Source organism: Neofelis nebulosa, chromosome 1, assembly GCF_028018385.1.
Source record: "Neofelis nebulosa isolate mNeoNeb1 chromosome 1, mNeoNeb1.pri, whole genome shotgun sequence".
NCBI lineage: Eukaryota > Metazoa > Chordata > Mammalia > Carnivora > Felidae > Neofelis > Neofelis nebulosa.
This window is the reverse complement of record NC_080782.1, coordinates 97,254,923-97,277,852: the sequence shown is the minus strand read 5'-3', so window position 1 is coordinate 97,277,852 and position 22,930 is coordinate 97,254,923. Positions and strand designations below refer to the sequence as shown.

Genomic DNA, 22,930 nt, shown 5'->3' with positions numbered 1-22,930 from the left:
CATATTTATCAGGACAACATTTCCAGTCTAGGAGATGCCTTATAATCTCATTAGACTGTGAATTGGTAAAGGGCAGGGACCCTGTGCCCTTCATTATTCTAATGCTTATGGGGCCCTGCAAAGAAGCTTGACAAACTGATAAAGGAGCTTAATTCTTCAGCACAGTCCTCTGATTATGCCTCCAAAAGTTGCTGTTTGGCTACCTGAGAACACTTCCCTTCCTTGTGCCAATCTCCGTCCTCCCTACCCCCACTCTACCCCTGCTCTGAGCACAGTTTTCTGGGCCCTGGATCTCCAGGTGTCTTTTCAAGGTCAAACGGAACCACACTTTGTGCAACTGGGGTTGGCTGAATTCTAAACCCATGCCCTTTGTCCCTTGGTGTTACTCCCGTGATTATGTGACTTACACGGCAAAAGGGGCTCTGTGGATACAATGGTCACTATCAGTGACCTCAAGATAGGGAGATTATCTGGGCTGCCTACCCTAATCCTGAGCCTTTTAAAAACAGTTTTCTCTGGCTCAGAGCACAAAAGTCAGGGAGATTATGGAAGGATTTCAACAAGAGGAAGGTTCTTGCTGTCTTTGAGATGGAGGGGATCACTGAGCAAGGGCCTGAGAACAGCCTCTGGAACAGCCTCTCTCTCTGCAGAGGTAATAGGAATCTCAGTCGTATAAGCACAAGCCACTGCGTCCTGCCAACAACCTAGCTGAGCCTGGCAGCGGAGCCGCCCTGGAGCTGCCAGGGGAAAGCCAAGCCTGACCGCCAGCTTGATGGTCGCCTTGTGAGAGCCTACGCAAGAGCCTGCCCAGACTTTTGACCTTGAGAACCGTGAGATAATAGAGGGGTGCTGTATTAAGTTGTAAAGTGTGTGGTGATTTGCTACACAGCAATAGATGAATACAGCAGCCCTTGGGGAATGTCCACAGCAGTCTTCTACCTGCCTCTCAGTGGCATCAGTTCTCTACTTGGAGAGGCAAAGGAGGGCCTTGGTAGACCAGAAATAAATAGTGGCAATGGTTACTACTGGGTGTCCTTGTTCGCCGACCCATTTGACCAACGGCTCCATACCTCCCTGTTTGTGCTGCCCTCCCCAGTCCTGCACATCGCCAACCCTTCCCTTCTGCCCTCTGGGCTTGAACTGAATCCTTTAAACTCCAGGACCCCACCCAGCTTTAACATAAGTACGAGAACTATAAATACACACCGTGCAAAGTACCCGCACACAGCCCTGGAGCAATCAGCAGTGCGCCTTTAATAATTAGATAAGATGACCCGCACAAAATGGACTTGAACGGAAATGAGTCAAATTAAGATCTTTGACACACAACCACAGCTGCACCACTTGAGCATCCCTCCTTTCAGAAGTCCTACTTACCTTGCTTAAATTGAATGAATCCATCAAGCAAAACTGCTCTTTTTCCTTTTTCTTTTTTTAAAGATTTTATTTTTAAGTCCTCTCTACACCCAACGTGGGGCTTGAACTCAACCCCAAGATCAAGAGTCACATGCTCCACTGACTGAGCCAGCCAGGCACCCCCAAACCACTCTTATTTCTGAGCGATGGGAAATGATTTGCAAGTGCTTTGTTTGATCCCTTATCATGGCTAGCTCCTGCCCCTGCACCCTCCTCCCACCTTTCTCCTTAAGCAGCTTTGCTCAATCTTCATTTAAGGGCTAACTTTATTCTTTGTGCTTTGCACTGACTAGCTGTTTATATGTACCTCCCACCCACCACCCCAACTCCCTCCAGTTCTGTGGGGGCTTGGGTCACACCAGGTATCTTTATATCTCCCCAGGCCTGCCCAGTGGACGTTCATTACTTGTTTGAGGAGTTCACTCTGAGCACCGAGTTGGAGAGTTGAGATTTCCTTTGCTGCCAGGTTTGGGGCAGGGGCTTAAGATTCATTGTTCCAGGGACCTGGAGTCCTCCAACCCAGGAGGTTGATAACAACGGGGAGGAGAAGGAAGCCCCAGATGGAGAGGAGTCAGTGCCTGCCTTGCTTCCCACCCCTCAGCCAGCAGCAAACAGACTTGCTTCTCTAATTTGATATTTTGTCTGCCTTGGCCAAGGCAGAGCATACTCCCTAAAGAGCAAGAATGAAACAATGCTGTTGCTGTTTCCAAGCAGAGGAAGAGTTGGGGGGGGGGGGGGAGGGTGTGAAGAAAGCATTTTCCTTGATTTATTTTTATAAATGTATGTTATGAGAGAAGTAGGCAAGAAGATGAAATATGCAGTACATTCTGAACTGTGAAGGAAAGAGTTTTTCTATAGTCTTTTAAAATCTTTTCTACTTTAGCTATTCGCTCACTGAATCACTCAGCAAGCTCTGCATACACCGTGATTGGGGCATGTCTCACTTTGCACAACTCCCAGATGTGCCTGTCTTCTAAACCAGAGGGTCTCCAGGGCAGGGACCTGCGACAGCTCAACCCACACCCAGTTCATCCTCATGCCCCAATGCCTAGCACAGTGCCTGGAGGGCAGCAAGAGCTCTGGCCATGGTGCTTGGCGGGCACCAGCGATTGAAAAGGGGCAGCAGATGTAGACAGGAGCAGAGGCTTGGGGCCAGGGGGCTAAATACTTCCAGGAGAAGGGGACAAAGAGCACTGACAAGTGTCATGGAAAGGCCAAGCCAGCTTATTCTGAAAAGGAGCCAAGGGATGTGGAAATTAGGAGGCCACTAGTAACCTACGGGGATGTTTGGGGAAGAGGGTAGTTTGCAGTTGGGTGAAAAGTAAATGGAAGAAACACTCAATGATGGACACAAAGAAACGTTTTAAAAATTCATCAAAATGTACATTGTTGCATGACTAGCGAAATAAACCACAGAATACTATACAGAATAAAGTAGCTCCATAGGAGGGTTCCTTGACCTCAGCATTACTGATATTTTGGGTGGACAGTTCTTTGTGGTGGCTGTCTTGTGCACTGAAAGACGTGCAACAGCATCCTTGACCCTGGCCTCTACCTACAAGATGCCAGCAACATCACCACCACAGGCCGCGACCACCAAAAATGTCTCCAGAAATTATCAAGTGTCCCGTGAGGGGCAAAAGTGCCCCCAGCTGAGAACCACTGCTCTATATGTACTGACTGGGAAAGATGTGCAAGTCAGATCATTGAGTGGAAAACTTAGGTCACAAAAAAATTGTTAATAAGCCGTCATATATATGGAAGAAGTATTTTACACATGCATTTACCCACAGACACACACACACACACACACACACACACACACACACACACACACACTCCATATTATATAAGAAAGTACAACTACAGTGTCCGGAAGGACAAAACTATTAGTGGCAGCCATCTCTAAGGAGCAGACTAGGGCTGGGAGTCAGAGTGAATTTTGGCTTTATTTGTACTGTTTGTGTGGTTTTGTCTGTTTGTTGTTGTTGTTGTTTTTTTGTTTTGTTTTGTTTTTTAAAGAAAATGGAAATGTACTCGCTGTGAAAATTAGTCTGTAAGTGAATGGAAACTGAAGATCCGGAGAAAGTACATGTTAATTACTCCCTGACAAAGTTTAGAGAGGAAGAGAGAAATGTGGCCAGAATGAAAGGAAAGAATTTCTAGGATGTGGGAAAACTGAGCTAAATTCAGGCAAGTTACAACTTTGTATAAAGCATTATGAAGAGAGGGGTGGATAACTTCTAGAATGCTTCCACGTATTAGCTCAAAATTTCAACACTGCTTTGCCAGCAATGATTTTCCCACTACAGTTAAATATGCATGAAATGACAGAATTCCTCTTTCTGTTTTTCCATGGCATATTTCTTTAATTTGTGCTTCTTCTTCGGTGTGTGTACAGCTTTCTGTAACTGAAGTGCTGATGCCATTATGGAAACTGTCACTCTTCAGAGTCACAAAGACCTGAGAATAAAAGCTCACTTTGACTTGTGTTTGGTCTGGCATGGCTGAGTATGCTGCAGGAGTGTATTTGTTTTTCATTAATTTGTTTGTCATTTTTCTCCATGATCTATGGAACATTTATTTCCCCTGAAGCAAAAGGATCTGAAATGTCAGAAGTTTCTCTTGGTTCTGCTGGGGTAATGAATTGTTGAGAAAAAGAAATTTTTCTTATATGCTATTTGATTGTGGAAGGAGACATTTTGTGACCTTTTGCTATTTTACGGTGATAATGAATTTCCTGACAAACCTGGAAACTTTGGGCTTCTTTATTGAAATAATAAGATTTGAGGAATAACTTTGACCTAGACCTTTGCAGAATTAATCAAATACAGATTTGGGAAAAATTGATGAGTTTGGTCTTTACCGAGACACTCTAATTTATTTCTGTCACTGCGGCAGTAGACAGATCTACACCACATAAAAACATCAAACAATTAACTACAGACCTAAGTCCCTGGACAGAGACTGGTGGGAGGGGTATAGGCTCAGAGACTTCCAGCTTGATCATACTGTTGCTTTATTTCCCTTTTCTTTTCTTCTTTTCCTCCTTCTTCTATTCTTAATTGCGAAAGTAATTCAAGCTTATAGAAAATCTGGCCTATGCTGAACAGAACTAAAAAGAAAATAAGAAATCATCCATAATCTCATTCTCCAAAGGTAATGGACCATTAGAATGGATGATTCTAATCCTGTGTTTAATATGCCTATAATTTATAATTGAGATGATACTGAATATAAAATTTTATGTTCTTTGGTTTTTATCTATTACATATGATGTTTTGTTTGTGATCTCTAAATGCTTTAAAGAAAGACTGCACTGAGTCCTTTGAGGATGTTCTAAAAAAAACGCCCCAATTCATGAGGAAAAAGAAGGAATAGATCTTCTTTGAAGTACTTTAGGAACATCGGATTGTCCCATTGTCTTCGTGCATGCGATTCAGTTTTCAGATTCTCTGACATTATAGACATGTTTACGCCTTTATGTTTGAAAGGTGAGGACAGAAAACAAGCTTGTTGAGTCAGGATGCCAGGTGAGCTCACATAAGGATGCCAGGTGAGGGTGCTCTGTGTCTCTCAGATACAGTGACTGACCAACAGGTGTCACAGCTACTGCTTTGCCCGGCCAGACAGATGCATGGATGTCAACACCCATGCCAGAGTAACGTCTCTGCCATTTACATGGGCATGAGCATGGGGAAGACTCCTTCTTCTCCACAGAAGTAGAACCGTTAGTCACCTTGCTCGTCTACTTATTCTCTCTGGGAGCTTGTTAGTTTGTCTACACCCATTCCCAATATTCTGCAAGATCTGAGAAGTACTTGAAAGGTGTCGGAACTCAATCCAACTTGGAGTCTCAGAGTCTACCTCATCTTTAGGTAGAAATAGTACCTTATTACTGAGTTGGTAACCACTTCCTGGGCGGGAGGTGAGGGGAGGGGTAGATGTTAAGTTCACTGCCATTTTTTGGAAGTTCAGATTTTCTTCCTGAATGCTGACAGAATGAGAACATCAGGAACAAAAGGAAAAAGGAACTGAGCTACTGAGCTGAGCTCTAAAATCTCCATGCCTTGCTGGACTGAACATATTGTGAATTTTTTTCATCAAACACCAGATTACTTTGGGATCAGAAAACAATTTGGTATTTAGATGATGAGAAAGATCATGTAAAATGGTATCCAGCTAGTCTAAATAGGAGCTCCAGGGGAAATGACAAAGTTTTAATGACAATACATTAATTACATAATTGATTATATAATTAATATATTAGCAATTATAAAACAGTTCTGAAAGTTAACGTCTTCTATCTCTGTCTTCAACTGCATATCTCACAAAATATTTACTTAGTATTAAATTACATCTTCATACAAATATTTTAAATTATAAATTTTGGACTCCAAATTGGGTAAAAGCACTTTCTCGATCGGGGGCTGGGTGCTCCAAGTGAAGTGTGGTCAGAGAGCCAGCAGCACTGGCACCACCTGGGAGCTTGCCAGAAATGCTGAATTAGGTGTTCCCTAGAGTTAGTCAAGTCTAGAAGCTCTGGTTTAGAGTGAGGTGATGGGACAGAACTTTACAATGCAAGTATTTTCACCTGGTGATCAGAGGCAAGTTCCTAGAAGATTCAGCAAAGCTGTTAGCCCTGTTCACAGACCGTTTATTTTCTTCCCCATTAACAGGCTAATTTCTAGAATTTTCTTTTCCTCACCACCTTCCTGGTGGTGAGAATCTGCCCCTGACTGCTGAGAGAGACTATAGCTCAAGTAACCATCCTTGATTTTCTGAAGTGGAAAACAGTGCCAAGGTCATTATCCTCTTGATTTGGGGTCAAGTTAAGATAGAGAAGAGGATGATTGGTCTGAAAGCATCTGAAAGGTTGGAGAAATGCACTGATAATGTAGTGCATTTGGGCAGATTATTTTGACTGATTATTGACTTTAAAACGTGCGTTTTCTCTCACCTGCTTACTTCTCTTCTAGAAGTCAAGCAGCCTATAGACAAGGTAAGTCTGAGTGCTCAAAAGCAGGCCTAAGGTCAGGAATGTGTTTGGTTTCTCAGTTAGGGGAATTTAAACTCAACCCCAGTTGGTTTTTAATTCAACGCAATCACCAAACTTGATGAAGTGCCATCAAGTTATCTAAAAGAAAGCAGTTTACTGCACAACAGAAGAGTTGATGTCATCCTAGGAGCTGCCAAACTGTCAACCGTTTGGAAAGTGATTTTTAGGGGGGAAAATGTAAGATTATAAAAAGCACGTAGTTCTTTGATTTGCCTGTGCTCTTCCAAGTGTCTAGTGATTTACATGTATCTCTTTCCATTCTTTTTAAATTTGGTTTCCACCATCAACATTTTCATTTTAAAGGAATTGTGTAATCATTTCAGCTCAATGCAGGATAAATGCTATTCTTTATAATGCATGGAAAGATCAAGAAAAAAATAACCTTATATGCCTTTGAAAAATAGTTAGAAGAAGGGAACAGTGTGGATTTTTCTTTTTTTTTAGTTTCTAACATTAAAATGTTTAAACATTAGTTGTTAATAGTTAGAAATCAAGTACTATATTCTAGCTTGTCCAAGAAATAACCCAAACCCAACTCTCAGCTTTCTTTAAATGAAATAGATATATAACCAATAACTCTTATATCTCAGGCAAAATATTATAAGCGAGAGTGATACCCGAGTTGAGTTTCTCTCTTTCCTCTTTTATTCTTATTTTCACTTTTGAGAAAGGAGCTAAAAATCAGGTAAGTACTGAATTTTTTGGAAGAAATTATGGAAGAAATTTTTACAAAATGCTATCAAAGAAAGGCTGTGAAATGAATTTTTATAAGTTGCCAAAATAATCATGACTTCCTGATAAGTCACTGTAAATTTATACTCATGTTGGACTCAAGCACTCTTGAGTCTCTTAAACTAGCCATCAAGTAAACCAAATCTAAGTTTTTTACATCTTACTTTACGAACAAACATTAGCTATTGCAAATCAAGTACCTCTGGACAGGTGTTATTACCCTCACTTGGTGAAGCCGCTTGTTATGGATCTTAAACTACGTACACCGCAAAGCAGAGCTCTGAGTACCGGCCCCTCAGCCCAAACGCATCGGCTAGACTTTCACGTGTGTAGACTACAGCAGGAAAGGATTCTGGAGGACACATTTCAGAGTGAAGTAGCATGGATGCCGTCAGCCAGGTCCCCATGGAGGCTGTGCTCCCCAAGCACATCCTGGCTATCTGGGTCATTGTCCTCATCATCCTGGCCATCATGGTCATCATGACCTCCTTATTGCTGTGTCTGGTCACCGCGATCATTATCTGTCACATGCAAACTTATTCTGTCCTCAATGGGACTGAGAATCTCCCAAGAGGGGCAGTGAGGGATGTGGGTGGTGTCCCCTCCCCTAGCCTCTTCCTTCTCAGAAAAGCGACAGACAGGCTTTGTTGTGTGAACTCGGGAGCTTGACACGTGAGAGGAGATCTGAGCTCTTGTTTGGATTTTGCCACTGGCCAGCTGTGTGAGTTCAGTCAAGGGACCTAATTCTGTGGGTTCCGGGTTCCTTTTATTTTTTTTTTTAATTTTTTTTTTCAACGTTTTTTATTTATTTTTGGGACAGAGAGAGACTGAGCATGAACGGGGGAGGGGCAGAGAGAGAGGGAGACACAGAATCGGAAACAGGCTCCAGGCTCCGAGCCATCAGCCCAGAGCCTGACGCGGGGCTCGAACTCACAGACCGCGAGATCGTGACCTGGCTGAAGTCGGACGCTTAACCGACTGCGCCACCCAGGCGCCCCCCGGGTTCCTTTTAAATGGGGATCATGATCTCTGCCCCTCCTGCCTCATGGGGTTGTAAGAACCAATGGTTTGGTGGAGGTTAAAGCTGTTTGTGACTGTGAGCAGCAAACCCACCGCAGATACACAGGTGTTACTGCTGAGTGCTGAGAAGCTTTGAAGAGCCAAACAACCTAATTACTGATGGTGGACTTCAAGGTGGTGAGGGAGACACTGGGGGAAGAGGAGCCTTTGCCAGCGCCCCTCCGGTCAAACCAAGCAAAGGCACCCTATCCTCATTCCAAGGGGCCGGCAGCACTTTGGCTCAGAGTTATTTTCTTTGCGGTGCCCCTCCCTCACATTATGTAATTTGGAGGGAATTACGCATGGCAGGGGAGGGAGATGGGTAGAACTTCCCAGGACCTCTGTGCCAGAATGTCTACAATCAGGAGGAGGGCTCTGCCATTTCTTGGCCATGCAAGGGACCTGGGGTGATGGGCTTCTTTCTGCACTGGAGTCTCATCACTTTGATAGTTGAGCAATGTGGGAAAACACACAGTGGCTGAGTTCCCTGGTCAGCTTTCACGATCTCCAGCCCCCATGCCCTTGTGTGCCCCACACTTGAGGAGCTCTGTCCCCCCACCCCACTAGCTGCTATCTCAGCTCTGTGGTATAAAGTGCACGCCCTTCATTCCCTCCCACCAGCACTGCAGCCAATCTAAGCTACAGATTTTAAGAGATCTTCCAGGGGGTTTTGGAACTAACTTAAAACAATGATAGTTGTTTAGATGCTATGATCTATATTTATAGAGAGAGATTTCTGGACTGCTCAAGCTTTTGACCAAAATCAGAAACATCTTGGGACTTATTAAATTATGTAACAGCACAGACATCAGAATATTGTGTGGAAGTAATGCTTTTACTTTGGTCTGATTTCATTTATGTACACAGCCAATTTCCAATAAAGTGCTAGAATGAGAAAACAAACAAATTAAGTACCTCTGACATCTGTCTGATCTCTTTCGAAAAGATGTGTTAGGGCCCCTGGGTGGCTCAGTCTGTTAAGTGGCTGACTCTTGGTCTTGACTCACGTCATGACCTCATGGTTCATGGGATTGAGCCCCTTGTTGGGCTCTGTGCTGACAGTGCAGAACCTGCTTGGGATTCTCTCTCTCTTCTCTCTGCCCCTCCCACACGTGCATGCACACTCTCTCTCTCTCAAAATACATAAATATTAAAAAAATATCTGGTAAAGGCCTTCCTGAGTCTTTCCTTTTGTTCATTTTCCTTTATTTTTTTTTAATGTTTATTTTTGAGACACAGAGAGAGAGAGAGAGAGAGAGAGAGAGGCAAGCAGGGGAGAGGCAGAGAGAGAGGGAGACACAGAATCCGAAGCAGGCTCCAGGCTCCAAGCTGTCAGCACAGAGCCTGATGTGGGGTTCAAACTCATGACCTTAGCCAAAGTCGGACACTCAACTGACTGAGCCACCCAGGCACCCCTCATTTTCCTTTAAATAAAGGACATATATTCGGGGTGCCTGGGTGGCTCAGTTGGTTGAGGATCTGACTTCGGCTCAGGTTATGATCTCATGTTTTGTGAGTTCAAGTCCTGGGTTGGGCTCTCTGCTGTCAGCACAGAGCCTGCCTCAGATCCTCTGTCCCCTCCTCTCTCAGCCCCTCTCCTGCACAATCTCTCAAAAATAAACAAACATCAAACAAAACAAAACAAAACAAAACAGGACATATATTCAACAACTGCTTTTTGTCATGCCATGTTCTACATACTTGGGTACAGTAATGAATACAAAAGACAAAAGTGTCTGCCCTTGTGGAGCTTCTATTTTAATGGGAGTGGAAGATGATAAACAAATATTTAGAATATAATTATGACAGATGGTGATATGTGCTCTAAAGAAAGTAATGCAGGCAGGGGCTAAGTGTCAGTGGTGGGAGTTTGCTTAGACAGTGTCTAGAATACAGTGCATTGTCAACATTAGTTTCTTCTCTATATCTCTCCATGTGATTGCTCTCAACTCCTTTATTGTATCATGTATTTAACCTCTTTAAAACTGCTTATTTAGGCGAGAGGGCAACTAATAAGCACAGGTATGGGACACCCCTGACATATTTAAAAAAAAATTTTTTTTTTTTAACGTTTATTTATTTTTGAGACAGAGAGAGAGCATGAACGGGGGAGGGGCAGAGAGAGAGAGGGAGACACAGAATCGGAAGCAGGCTCCAGGCTCTGAGCCATCAGCCCAGAGCCCGACGCGGGGCTCGAACTCACGGACTGCGAGATCGTGACCTGAGCTGAAGTCGGACGCTTAACCGACTGAGCCACCCAGGCGCCCCAAGAACACCCCTGACATTTTAAAGGAAGAAGCTAGAGCTGACTAAAAACTCCTTTCCTGAGAAAATAGTATGGGCACCAAGAAATAAATAAGAGATCTGCTAACAGACTTTCACAAACATTCATAATTTGGAAATTAGGGCAGGACAGAACAGAAAGGAAGCCTTCGGGCGAGAACCTCTTTGACTACTGCACGTCAAGAGGATTAGGAGTCACCCCAGGCACCTGGGTGGCTCAGTCAGTTGAGCATCTGACTCTTGATTTTGGCTCAGGTCATGATCCCAGGTCTGTGGGATCCAGTCCTGCATCGGGCCCCATATTGAGCATGGAGCCTGCTTAAGATTCTCTCTCTCTCCCTCTGCCCCGCATGCATGTGCCTTCTCTTCTAATATTAAAAATAAATAAATAAATAAAAGATTAGGAGTCACCCACGCCAGGAAGTCCAAGGGCATCTCTAGCACACTAGACAAAAAGGCTGCATGCAGGAGGATCCATCCTAATACAGGGTACAAAAGCACCAGGACAGGAAATGGCCATAGTCACTTGCATACCTGGAACAGAATCCAGCTGACTGCAAAAGGACCATAACATTGGCTCCCGATCAATGGCTCCGTTGGATACAAAGAAACCACCTAGACACTATTTTCCCTTATGAGGAGGGCCCACTGCACTAGACCACTCTTCCTTATCCACTGGCCATTAGATCACTGAACTGGTTCTATATATCTTTTCTAAATGAGTCCTCCTGCTTTTATATTTGAAATGATTCTAATGGCATGAAAGGTGGAACACAAAGATAATTAATATAGGCAATTATTAGCAAAACCCACCTAATTTACACTCAGTAATAAAATATTAAGGACATGGAACATAATAAAATACACCTAAATATGAAAATATTTCACAACATAAAAGGAGATGAACATATCACTGTAGAGGTATAGGGACTGCATACTTAAGAACTATTTACTGAAGAAAAAGAATCAACTGTCGACCTCAACTTCATGTACTTAATACAATCAATGAAATATTAAATCTACAAAAGAGGCAAAAGATACAGTGATAAAACTGACTTTTTTTTTTTTAATTAAAAGAGCTGGAAAGCTTATAGAAAGGTAGTGAGGAAAAAAATTTGCCATATTACTTTTGAAATGCCACTGGAAGCATTAAAGGGACACAGAATGAGATCTGTAAAAAATAAAAAATAAAAATAAAAAAAAATTAAGATCAGTGAAGGGGAACTCATCCTGAAATGTGGGGGGGGAAATGGCAAAGATATAAAAATGATTAAGAAGAAACATATGAAGGACAAAGGATATCTAACATACATGTAAGTGGTGCTACTGCCCAAAAGATAGGAGTAAATTGAACAGAGATAAAAATCCCAACATCTGTCAGATTAAATCTTTCCTGGAATGAAAAATCTTGAATTGTGCAGTGCTCACTCTCTACCAAGAAAAACTGATGAAATAAAATCCAAAATACTGGTGACATATAGATATCTAGATATCTGTATCTATATCTATTTTCTAACTATCAATGCCAAAGACAGAACACTATAATTATCTAGTCAAGAAAAGAAAAACTGGATACCTCCAAAGTAAGTATCAGGCTATACTGAGATTACTCTTCTGCAACAATAGATGTCAGAGACCAGGAGCAATGTCTACAGAATTTTGAAGGAAAAAAAAAATGACCACGCGAATATTTACCCAACAAAGTTGTCATTATGGGCAATAATAACAGAAAGCCATATTCTCAAATATGCAAGGCTTCAGAAAGCATATTACTCATGAAATTTCCATGAAAAGAAGATAACTCAAAGATGTACGAAACAAACAAACAAAAAAGAATCAAAGTAAAAATTTGTATCTCAAGATGAAATTAGTTATAGTAAAAGGAAGTAAAGTACTGAAGCCTAAATGTAATTTAATACAATTAAATCTGTTCTTTACTCCTGCACCCTGGGATTATTTCCCAAGTAAACCAACTAAATTCAAGTCTTTGTCTCATGCTTTACTTTTTGTGAACTAAGACTAAGACAGTGAGCAAGAATGAGTAATTTAATACACAATGGTGAAAATAGGGATTAACTAAATAAAAAAACTTTAGTTCTCTAACTTATACCACATAGTAAACACTCATTTCTGGCAGTATGGTGAACAAGAAATCTCAACAGACCTTCCTTCCAAAAACAGTTTGTTTGTTTATGTTTATTTATTTATTTTGAGAGAGAGAGGTGGGGGGAGGGACGAAGGGCAGAGAGAGAGGGAGAGAGAGAATCCCAAGCAGGCTCCATACTGCCAGAATGGAGCCCAATGCAGGGCTTGAAATTACCAACCATGAGATCATGACCTGAGCTGAGATCAAGAGCTGGATACTTAATCGACTGAGCCACGCAGGCACCCCTATAAGTTTATTTTTAAAAGAAAAACTCTTCAAATGCCTTAGGTATATGTTAAGAAATTAACTTTGAAAATTACAAGGTGAGGAATGCTACTTAGCAAGTGGTAAGGGCTGGGTTTACCTTTCTATCATCAACGCCTAGAAAAGTGGACAAAATATAAGCAGCAATGGTTTTCAAGGATTTAGCAAATACAAAATAAAACCACAATGACATATCACTGCATACCTGATAGCATGGCTAAAATTAAAAAGACTGCCAATGTTAAATGTTGGTAAGAAAGTACAGTAACTGAAACTCTCATATACTCATACAGAGACTCAAAAAGAGAGCTGGTATTCCTAGATTTAAATCAGATAAAATGGGCTTTCAGGCAAATTTTAAAAACTACCACCACACACTTTAAAAAAAAGACTACTGTGATGGGGCTCCTGGGTGGCTCAGTCGGTTGAGTGTCTGACTTCGGCTCAAGTCATAATCTCATGGTTCATGGGTTCAAGTCCCACGTTGGGCTCTGTGGTGACAGCTCAGAGCCTGGAGCCTGCTTCGGATTCTGTGTCTCCCTCTCTCTTTGCCCCTCCCCTGCTCATGCTCTGTCTCTTTCTCTCTCTCTCTCTCTCTCTCTCTCTCTCTCAAAAAAATAATATTAAAAAATATCTAAGTTAAAAAAAAAAGACCACTTTGCTCTGGAAAAATGTTCATAAAGTTTGAATTTCAACTTAGAAAAAGAGCAGGAAAAAAACAAAGGAAGTAAATAATTACTAGTATAAAAGCAGACATATGGCCAACGGAACAAAAAGCCCAGAAATAAACCCAAGAACACACATGGGGGAAAGGACAGTCTCTTCAACAAATGGTGTTGGAAAAACTGAATACCCGCATGCAAAAGATGAAATTGTACCCTTATCTTATACCATACACAAAACCCAACTCGAAATGGACAAAAAAACCTCTTGGCATTGATTTTTTGGATACAACACCAAAAACACAAGCCACAAAGGCAAAAATAGTCTAGTGAAACTACGTCATACTAAAAAGCTTATGTACAGCAAAAGAAAACAAAATCAACAGACCTATAGAATGGGAGAAAATATTTGCAAACCATGTATCTGATAAGGAGTTAATACCCAAAAGGAACACATACCACTCAAGAGAAAAAAATCCAATGAAAAAATAGGCAGAGGATCAAAAAGAAAAGAGTGTTGGTGACACTGTGGAGAAAAGGGAACCCTTGTGCACTGTTGGTAATGTGAATTGGCATAGCCACTATGTAAAGTAGCATGGAGGGTCCTCAAAAAATTAAAAATAGAACTATTATGGGGCACCTGGGTGGCTCGGTCAGTTAAGCATCCAACTCTTGATTTTGGCTCAGCTCGTGATCTCATGGTTTGTAGGTTTGAGCCCCGCATGGAGCCCCGTGCTGCCAGTGTGGAGCCTGCTTGGGATTCTCTCTCTCTCTCTCTCTCTCTCTCTCTCTCTCTCTCTCTCTTGCTCACCTCTGCCTCTCTCCACTTGCTCTAAATAAATAAATAAACTTTAAAAAAATTTAAAAGATTAAAAGTGGAAGAGGTCAGAGGAGGCATGATAACAGAAGCAAGGCTACGAGAAGGACTCAGCCCTCCATTGCTGGCTTTGAAGATGGAGGAAGGAGGCATGGGCCAAATAATGTGGGCAGCCGCTCCAGGCTGGAAAAGGCAAGGACATGGATTCTCCCTTAAATCCCCCAGGAAGGAATGCGGCCCTGCCAACACCCTGGATTTTTGTCCCGTGAGATCCATGTCAGACTTTGAACCTACAGGACTGTAATGTGAATGTGTGTGGTGTTAAGTCACTGAGTTTATGGTAACTTGTTCCAGCAGCGACAGAAAATTAATCCAGTGTTAAATATTATTTTCCTTCATTCACATTTAAATCAAGAAAGATAAAACCAAAGTTATTAAAATAACGGGAAATTTTAAACTATACTTTTCGAGGAAATCTATCCTAATCACCCCCAAATGCCTCTCATCATTTCTTTGTTTCTCCTGAGTGCTTATGTATTCAATTTACATCACTTATCATTTGTTGCTACTTTGTTTTACTACTGTGTTAATATCATTTCCTGGGCATACAGTTTTTCCTCTCATCCTAAGGCTCTTCAGAAGCAGGGGCCATGTATTCTTTCCCTAGGTATTTGCTGCCAGAGGTAACAGGCTCAGTCTATAAATGCCTGATTACCAACATCTCACATTATGGATTACTTAAGGTAGACCAGGTACTCAGCTTTCTTCCCAGAAATGTTTTTAAAAGTTTAATTTCGGGCTTATACAGAAGCACCCTAAAGGCCCTGAAACTCTCATATACTCATACAGGGCTGAAGTTTGTTAGACTGGATTAAAGAAAAGAAAATAGGTGCATGCTCCTTTGAAAAGAACATACTTAAAACACTTAAAATTCAGAGAGATTGAAAGTAAAAAGGTTGACAAAGATGTATCACGAGAATATTAACCAAAAGATGAAAAAGAGACCAGATTAGTAAATGTTTAGAAAAGGGACTTACTACACTTTAAGTCCATTGGATATGTCCCACAAAATTTAGTGAGGTTTTGGTTTTCCAAACTTTCATGGTTTGAAGAAAGGCATATGCATTTACCTTACAGATTGTAAGATTGGGGAAGTGAGGTAGGAAGATGTCAGGTCTAGACTGAGAGAGAAAAGGGGGAGTCTGGACATCCTCAAATTTTAAAAAAGTATATATTTTTAGTGTTTATTTAAAAAACTATTTTATACTTATTCATTTTTGAGACAGAGAGAGAGTGAGAGAAAGTGACAGAGAGGGAGGGGCAGAAAGAGAAAGAGGGAGAGGGAGAGAGACAGAGAGAGACACAATCCAAAGCAGGCTCCAGGCTTTGAGCTGTCAGCACAGAGCCCAACACGGGGCTCGAACTCATGCACCGTGAGATCATGACCTGAGCTGAAGCCGCATACTTAACAAAGGGAGCCACCCAGGTGCCCCCGGACATCCTCAAATCTTGAACAGACCTGGGTACTGAGTAGGTTTCAGTGTGGAGGGTGGGGGGCAGAGCTGCCACATCTGAAAAGGACTATGTGAAGGGTCGTCTATTTTGTGTGGGGTGTCAAGATCAGCCTAGCCCTTTGATCAACCCTTTTGATCCAGCTACTTTTGGAAGCCATTAAGTAAAATTTCTAGGCTCTACCAGAATTAAAGAAAAGTAAGCAAATAAATAAGTGGTCAGTTGGAAATGAGAGGATTTGGCATCATTGTAACCCCAGGGGAAAAAATAAAGGCTGATGTGTAAATAGAGTTCTGGGCAAGTAACCACATGGTGTTGTGCAGGAGGGAATTCAGCGAGGCAGCTGGCCCTGGCCACATGCCCTTCCCCAGGAGGCAGGGCCAGCCCTAACCCTTCAAGTCAGCTTCTGTTATCCAGCCCTGGGAACCCTTAAAAAAAGTTGCTTACTCTGATTTCTCCAAACATAAAATTGGGGCAGTGGGATTTGCCATTGCTGTGTAGTCCAGGCCTGTGGTGAGGATTAATTAGTGTTTTTAAAGGGCTGTGGGTTTGGTGTGGTTTATTTATTTTCTCAGGATGAAAGCCAGGACGCCAGCACCAAGTGTTAACAGCAAAGGTTTGATGTATGTTACTTGAGATGCACTGTGTGAAGTGGGGTGGATGGGATACAAGGCTTGTGGGACTGCCTTCAGCATCCAAACACATTTTAATGCTCCCCAAAGTGAAGGAGGCAGAAGAAAAGTCTTTGAAAATTAAAAAGGAGCAAAGATATCTGAGTTTAGGCTCTGCGACTGAGGGCATATACCAACCCACACCAAGGAAAATCTGATGAGTCCCTACAGACAAATATTGGCATGTAGAGAAGACACAAAATTTTGCCAACTTTGTGTCAAGCTGCAAAATGTGCTCCTATATTCAGCAGAGAGAAAGAATCCCAGCAGAGGCAGTCAGGGGCTTGCGGCTGGTGGTGGTGGAGAAGGGTCACACAGCAGCTTCCCCGCCATGGTACAGGTGGGCATGGGGGTCAAGGACACTGGTGTGGCCCCAATTCCCACTCACTGAAGACCCAGCAGCTTTCCAGATAGGACAGTCTCACAAGAACCCTCCTGACTGGTTTAGAAAAGTAAATCTTTACGGCTTTATTCCTGATTATGGAAGTTATATGTGCTCATTACTAGAATTTGAAACGGGAGAAATACATCTAAAAAAAGTACACATATGCCCCCTCCCAATCCCAGCAGCCAGAATATAATCGCTATTAACTGTTTTCGAGACATATTTATAGGACACAGATTTAATTGTCCTCAATTTAGAGGCGATGAAATGGGAAACTCAAAGAACTTATCCACAGGCTTATGGGAACTAAGTCAAAGCTGGAATTCTAACCCAGACTTCTGGACACCTCGGAACTCTGTGTGTTCCAGTAGGCTACACGCCCTGTCCCTACACCCCTCTCTCTCATCCCACCACCGTCCTGCAGTGTAATTACTACAAGGCACTGCAGCACTTACATAACTAGCTTTACAAACAGAAGCTGGAGTCATGCACACAGGCTGGTTGTACATGAAAGTGCAAGACTAGTGTCACGGTTGTGTCCATTCTTCTAGCCACACTTGTGTGTGTAATGTTCCACTGACATGCTGTTATTTGAGTAAGATGACTGAAACACAGATCTGGGCATCCCTTTCGCCCAAATCCCGTGCAAAACAGAAAACAAAGAGACTCCTGAAATTAGTAGGACGTGACTGTTGTGTGAGGCCTGAACCTGGAACGCTGTGCATTTCAGGTCTGTTACTTATCAGCTCTGTGTGACCAATGACTCAGCGTCTCCTTCCTAGTTATAAAGAGGGTGGGCGAACTGAATGCCTTCTAATTTCTGGTATCCTATGCAATGATGAACACTCTCCTAAGGGAGAGGTGGTGGGCCTCATGCAGCCCACCTAACTTTTCTTCCTCTGCTCAGTATCACATTTCAGCCTGAAAGGCAGAAGGTTGCTTCTGGATTGCTACTTCGCAAATACGCCAGGAAGAATGAAAGTGCTTTGATAATAACATATGATATTATTGCTCTTGCTAGATTTATTCTATTTAAATGAATGAGTGATAATCAACTTCACTGGTTAATTTCTTAGCACGCATTGTTTCAGTGTGTACAAATCTCCACAACAAAACAGACTGAGAGAGCTATAGGTAAAATCTTGTCCTCCTTGGAACTTATGGCTCTGGTTGGGCAAAAGACACAAATACAAATAACTGGAATGAGGGAGTGAGAGCTCAGTGTCCTAGGGTGCTCCAGAGAAGCTCGAGGGACTCAGGTGTGGAGGGGTCAGACAGAGTTTCATGGAGGAGAAGGGATGTGAACTAGTCCCTAGAGGAGCATCAGAAAAATACAGGAAGATGACAGCGGCTGGAGGCGGACAGGGCAATGGTCCTGAGGGGTCACGTCAGCTGAATGATGGAGGTTGCAGCCCACATCACGTCAGCTGAGTGATGGAGGTTGCAGCCCACAGGCTGAGGAGTCTGCGCGTGGCTGTGGGCAGTGGGGGACCACCGACAGCCGTCAAGCAGGGAAGTCGGAAACTGTGTCCACGGCCTCTCCCAGACCAGCTTCTAACAAAACTTAAGGTCTAACTGACCTCCAGTGTGTACATCAGTACCTAGCTCGTCACACCTGCTAAATAAATAATCTCAGAAATGGACTGAAGGTTGCTCCAAGGAGGACATGGGGAGGAGCTCAAGGCAGGCAAACCTGGACAACTCTTAGAACTGAAGTATAGATTTGCCAATTATACCACAGAAAATGAGTGTGTGAGAGGGAGGGAGGGAAAGACTGTTCTTGCACTCTGTAATCAAGAGCAGAAATAACATCTCATTATAACCTTTAAAGAAAGGAGGCCTTTTAAACGAAATAGTAATAAAGCTGTATGGAATCACTTTGAAGACTTGGCCTTTGGTGGTGTGGAAAACACTAACATCTGTCAGTGCCCTTCATCTACGATCAAGCTTCTACCAGAAGAATCTGAGGGCTTTATGTGTGTGCACGTCTGTCAGGTATATAGGTATACACTGCGCGACCAGATGTAAGTGAGAATTCTAAGGATGCACAGGAAGCCACGTCTGACTTCCTAGGTGAGCTGGTGGTGTCAGATGAGGTGGGCTCATTAACTTCAGAACAGCCCATGTCAAGCCTGGTGCCTGTAGGATGGGTGTATATATTCTCTCTCAGGCAAATGAATGCCTTTGAATTATTTCCCCTCGTGGTCTGGGGCACTATGGCTGGAACCTAAGGGAGTGTGGAGCTCCTCACAAGCACGTAGAGCTGGGCTCGCACCCACAGGAGCTCAGGCCCTGACTTGGAAGCATGGCTGCTCCCTAGCACCGTGGATGTTTCCCAGCTTTTCGTAAATCAGCTTAAACAGCATCATCCCTGTCCCTCGAGCTCACACAGGTTTCCCCCACTGACTACCCTGACTGCTCGAGAAGGACCCTGAGTCTTGGGAGGATTAAAAGGTACTATCTGGACAGAGACCAACACAGGTCTGTCCAAGGTTACCTTACAACAAAGCCTCTAAAGATGAATAAAATGTTTCCTCAAAGCACACAGGAAAGCGAATACAGCCCACACGTCTGATACTGGCCCTGGGGTGGGGGGCGAGGTAGAGATAAAAGCAGAGCCAAATTGGGGCACTGAGAGGACAGTGGTCAATGAAACAATGACAGGGAACTTGCCAGAAAGGGAACACAAAGAGAACAGGCAGGAGAGGCAGCTCCCTGGACTCAGAGGGGAAGTCAGACTGAGCTGCACACAGAGGCAGGGACTTTATTAATATATGTATTTGTCTAGCAAGGAGGTCTGGGGAAAGGACTGAAGAAAGGCAGGAAAAATCCCACATCATCTCTCTTCTGGCTGATATTTTCAATGCAGGGGAAGGGTGAGGGTGAACATTTATAAACTGGATAAGTAGCTTCAGACATCTGTATATGATCATGTTAATGGTCACAAGCCACTTCTTAACGGTAATTAAACTATTTTTATTTAGGAACAAAACGTAGGATGCAAGTTCAGGGATGAAAAGGCGGGTGTGAATTGCCATCTGGAGGTACTTTTAGGTTCAGGAAATGCTAAACGACAGTAAGACAATGACTTTGGCCTGTTGATCTATGATCACTCATTAACAAGTATTTATTGAGAAATCACTATCATGGCAGATTCCATGCTATGCACTGGGAATATGGCAGTAAATGAAAAAGATACAGACCCTGTCCTCATGAATTTCTATGCTTTTGTTTGTTTGTTTTACATTCTATTTATTTTTAATTGTGGTTAAATATATATATATATATATATATATATATATATATATATATATATATATATATATAAACTCTGGGGGCGCCTGGGGGGATCAGTCAGTGGGGCATCCGACTTTGGCTCCGGTCACGATCTCACGGTTCATGAGCTCGAACCCCACGTTGGGCTTGCTGCTGTCAGCGCAGAGCCTGCTGCGGATCATCTGTCCCCCTCTGTCTCTGCCCCTAACCCACTCTTGTGTGTGCTCTCTCTCAAAAATAAATAAAAACACTAAAAACTATATTTTTAAAAAATATATAAAACTTACCATTTAACTACTTTTAAATGGACAGCTGAGTGGCATTAAGTACATTCATGTTGTTGAGCCACCATCACCCCACTCCCAACCACACAACTCTTTTCATCTTGCAAAACTGAAACTACACCCATTAGGCACTAAGCCCCATCTTGCCTCCTCCAGCCCCTGGCAGCCACCATTCCACTTTCTGTCTCTATAATTTTGACTACATAGTTACCTCATATAAGTGGAAGCATGCAGTATTTGTCTTTTGGTGACTGGCTCATTCTACAAATGTTCTTAAGGTTCATCCGTGTTGTAGCATGTGCCAGAATTTCTGTCCTTTTTAAGGCTGATATTCCACTTATGTGTGTACTGCATTTTGTTCACCCTTTCATGCCACCAACTGTGCGTTCCCATTTTACATTCCCACCAACAGTACATAAGTGTTTAACAGCATTTTACCGTCCCACCAACATTCCCACCAGTAGTGCATAAGTGTCCAAATTTGTCCACATCCTCACCAACACTTGTTATTTGTCTTCCTTCCTTTTTTTTCCTTTTGATGGTAGCCAGCCTAACGAGTGTGACCTGTGGTTCGTTGAGACTATTTATGCTTTACCACAGAATCTCCTGGTCTATGAGAAATCCTATGAACTCTAGTATGTGTTCATGTCTGTGTCCCAGTCTTTTGGGAATATCTTTGTTATTAAGACCTAACTCAAAAAGTACCAAGGGTATGTGTCCATGAAAAGTGCCCCAACTCCACCAGTAGGAAGGGCCTTGGGGGCACCTTAGAATAAGAGGGAGGGAGTATAGCTGCTAAACCCCAACAGGCCAGCTTCTCAGGGGATCTGGTACTACATAGAAGGCAGGGCTCCCCTGAGAAATGTCTAATGCCTGTTTCTCTGATTCATCATAGGAGGGGATATTGGTCCACAACCCCCAACAAGACCCACTAAAGGGGAGAGAGCAGATGGGTAAGTAAATTGATGCAGTGATGTTTTACAACAGGGATCAAAAAAGTGGGCAGGATGTGGTAATAACAAAATCCTATAATTCAAATTACTTGAGCGCTGATTTTGTTTCTCATCTTTCTTTGTTTTTTTTATTTTAGAGACAACGAGAGAGCACATGCATGAGTGGGGGATGGGAGGAAGACAGAGGAGCCAAAATCAAGAGTTGGATGCTCACCGACTGAGCCACTCAGGTGCTGACAAATTACTTCAGCGCTTCTAATGTTTCTAACATTTTCACTTGTATTCATCTCTTTTACAACCATGCCTTTGGCTACGTTACTGCTTATCAATGAGCACAGGGTGGAAAAGGAGAGAGACTGAGTCAGGGGCTTTGCCCCTTTGAGATCCTGTTTAGAGACCCGAAGAATGTTGAAGCTGGAAGGAACTTCAGACATTTTAATTCAATGTTCACTTGACAGGTGAGGAGACTGGTGAACTAAGTGGCGTTTGGGAAGGAGAGGTAGAACACCACCCTCTTGTGCTATAAGGAAGGACAAACAATCTGGGAAGTGCTGGGGTTAGAAACCAAAGAAATGGTTCTGTGATAACATTGACTCAATCATTAACCTTTCACATAAATTCTAGATCGGCTGCTGTATGATCTTATTCCACAAAGCCTCTAGAACATATTCATGAAACATACCCTATAAGTAGGATTTGGGGCGCCTGGGTGGCTCAGTCAGTTAAGCGTCCAACTCTTGGTTTTGGCTCAGGTCATGATCTCACAGTTTTGTGAGTTTGAGCCCCGCACCGGGCTCTGTGGTGACAGTGTAGATCCTGCTTGGGATTCTCTCTCTCTTTCTCTCTCTCTCTCTCTCTCTCTCTCTCTCTCTCTCTCTGTCTCTCTCTATCTCTCTGTCTCTCCCCCACTCATGCTGTCTCTGTCTCTCTCAGAAATAAATAAATAAACTTTGGAAAAAAAGAATGTGTAAATTTGAAGACTTGGTTGTCCTATAAATACATATTTTCTTATAGATGGATTTAATCCCCCCAATTAGTTGCATAGAAAAGGCAATGAGCTTGTTTCATCCTCCCATAAAGGAGCAGGACCCCAAAGATAGCTCTCCTTTTTTCAACTTCTGCTGCAAGGTAGATTGAAATGAATATAAAAACTGGGGAGAAAAGCCCATGGTGTTGTCCATGTACGAGGAGGAGTGGCACTTGGCCACTAGCAGGCAGAGACAGAAGTGAGCACCCCGTTTCTGTGGACCAATGGTGAATGTGGTTCCACGTCGATGCCAGCACTGGACAATGTCTCTCATGACAGGCAGGAGTTCCTAGTTGGCAGGGCAGGCCAACAGGGAGGCCTGGAGGGGGCTTTAAGGAGGGGGGGTGGGAGCAGCAGAAGGCCAGAAAATGTCCCTGACTTTGT

The 22,930-nt window shown here is 42.9% G+C and overlaps 2 protein-coding genes across 3 annotated transcripts in view; one reads left to right on the top strand and one right to left on the bottom strand.

Annotated features, from left to right (window-relative positions):
* Window positions 1-22,930, bottom strand: part of ARSB (arylsulfatase B) — a 178,054-nt gene that overhangs the window by 37,387 nt on the left and 117,737 nt on the right. The gene's annotated exons all lie outside the window — the stretch shown is intronic.
* Window positions 7,532-7,771, top strand: LOC131489102 (small integral membrane protein 3-like; the record flags this gene model as incomplete). The annotated part of the gene is made up of 1 exon (XM_058690878.1): window positions 7,532-7,771. A coding segment is annotated over exon 1 (183 nt), but the record flags the coding sequence as incomplete, so codon positions are not given.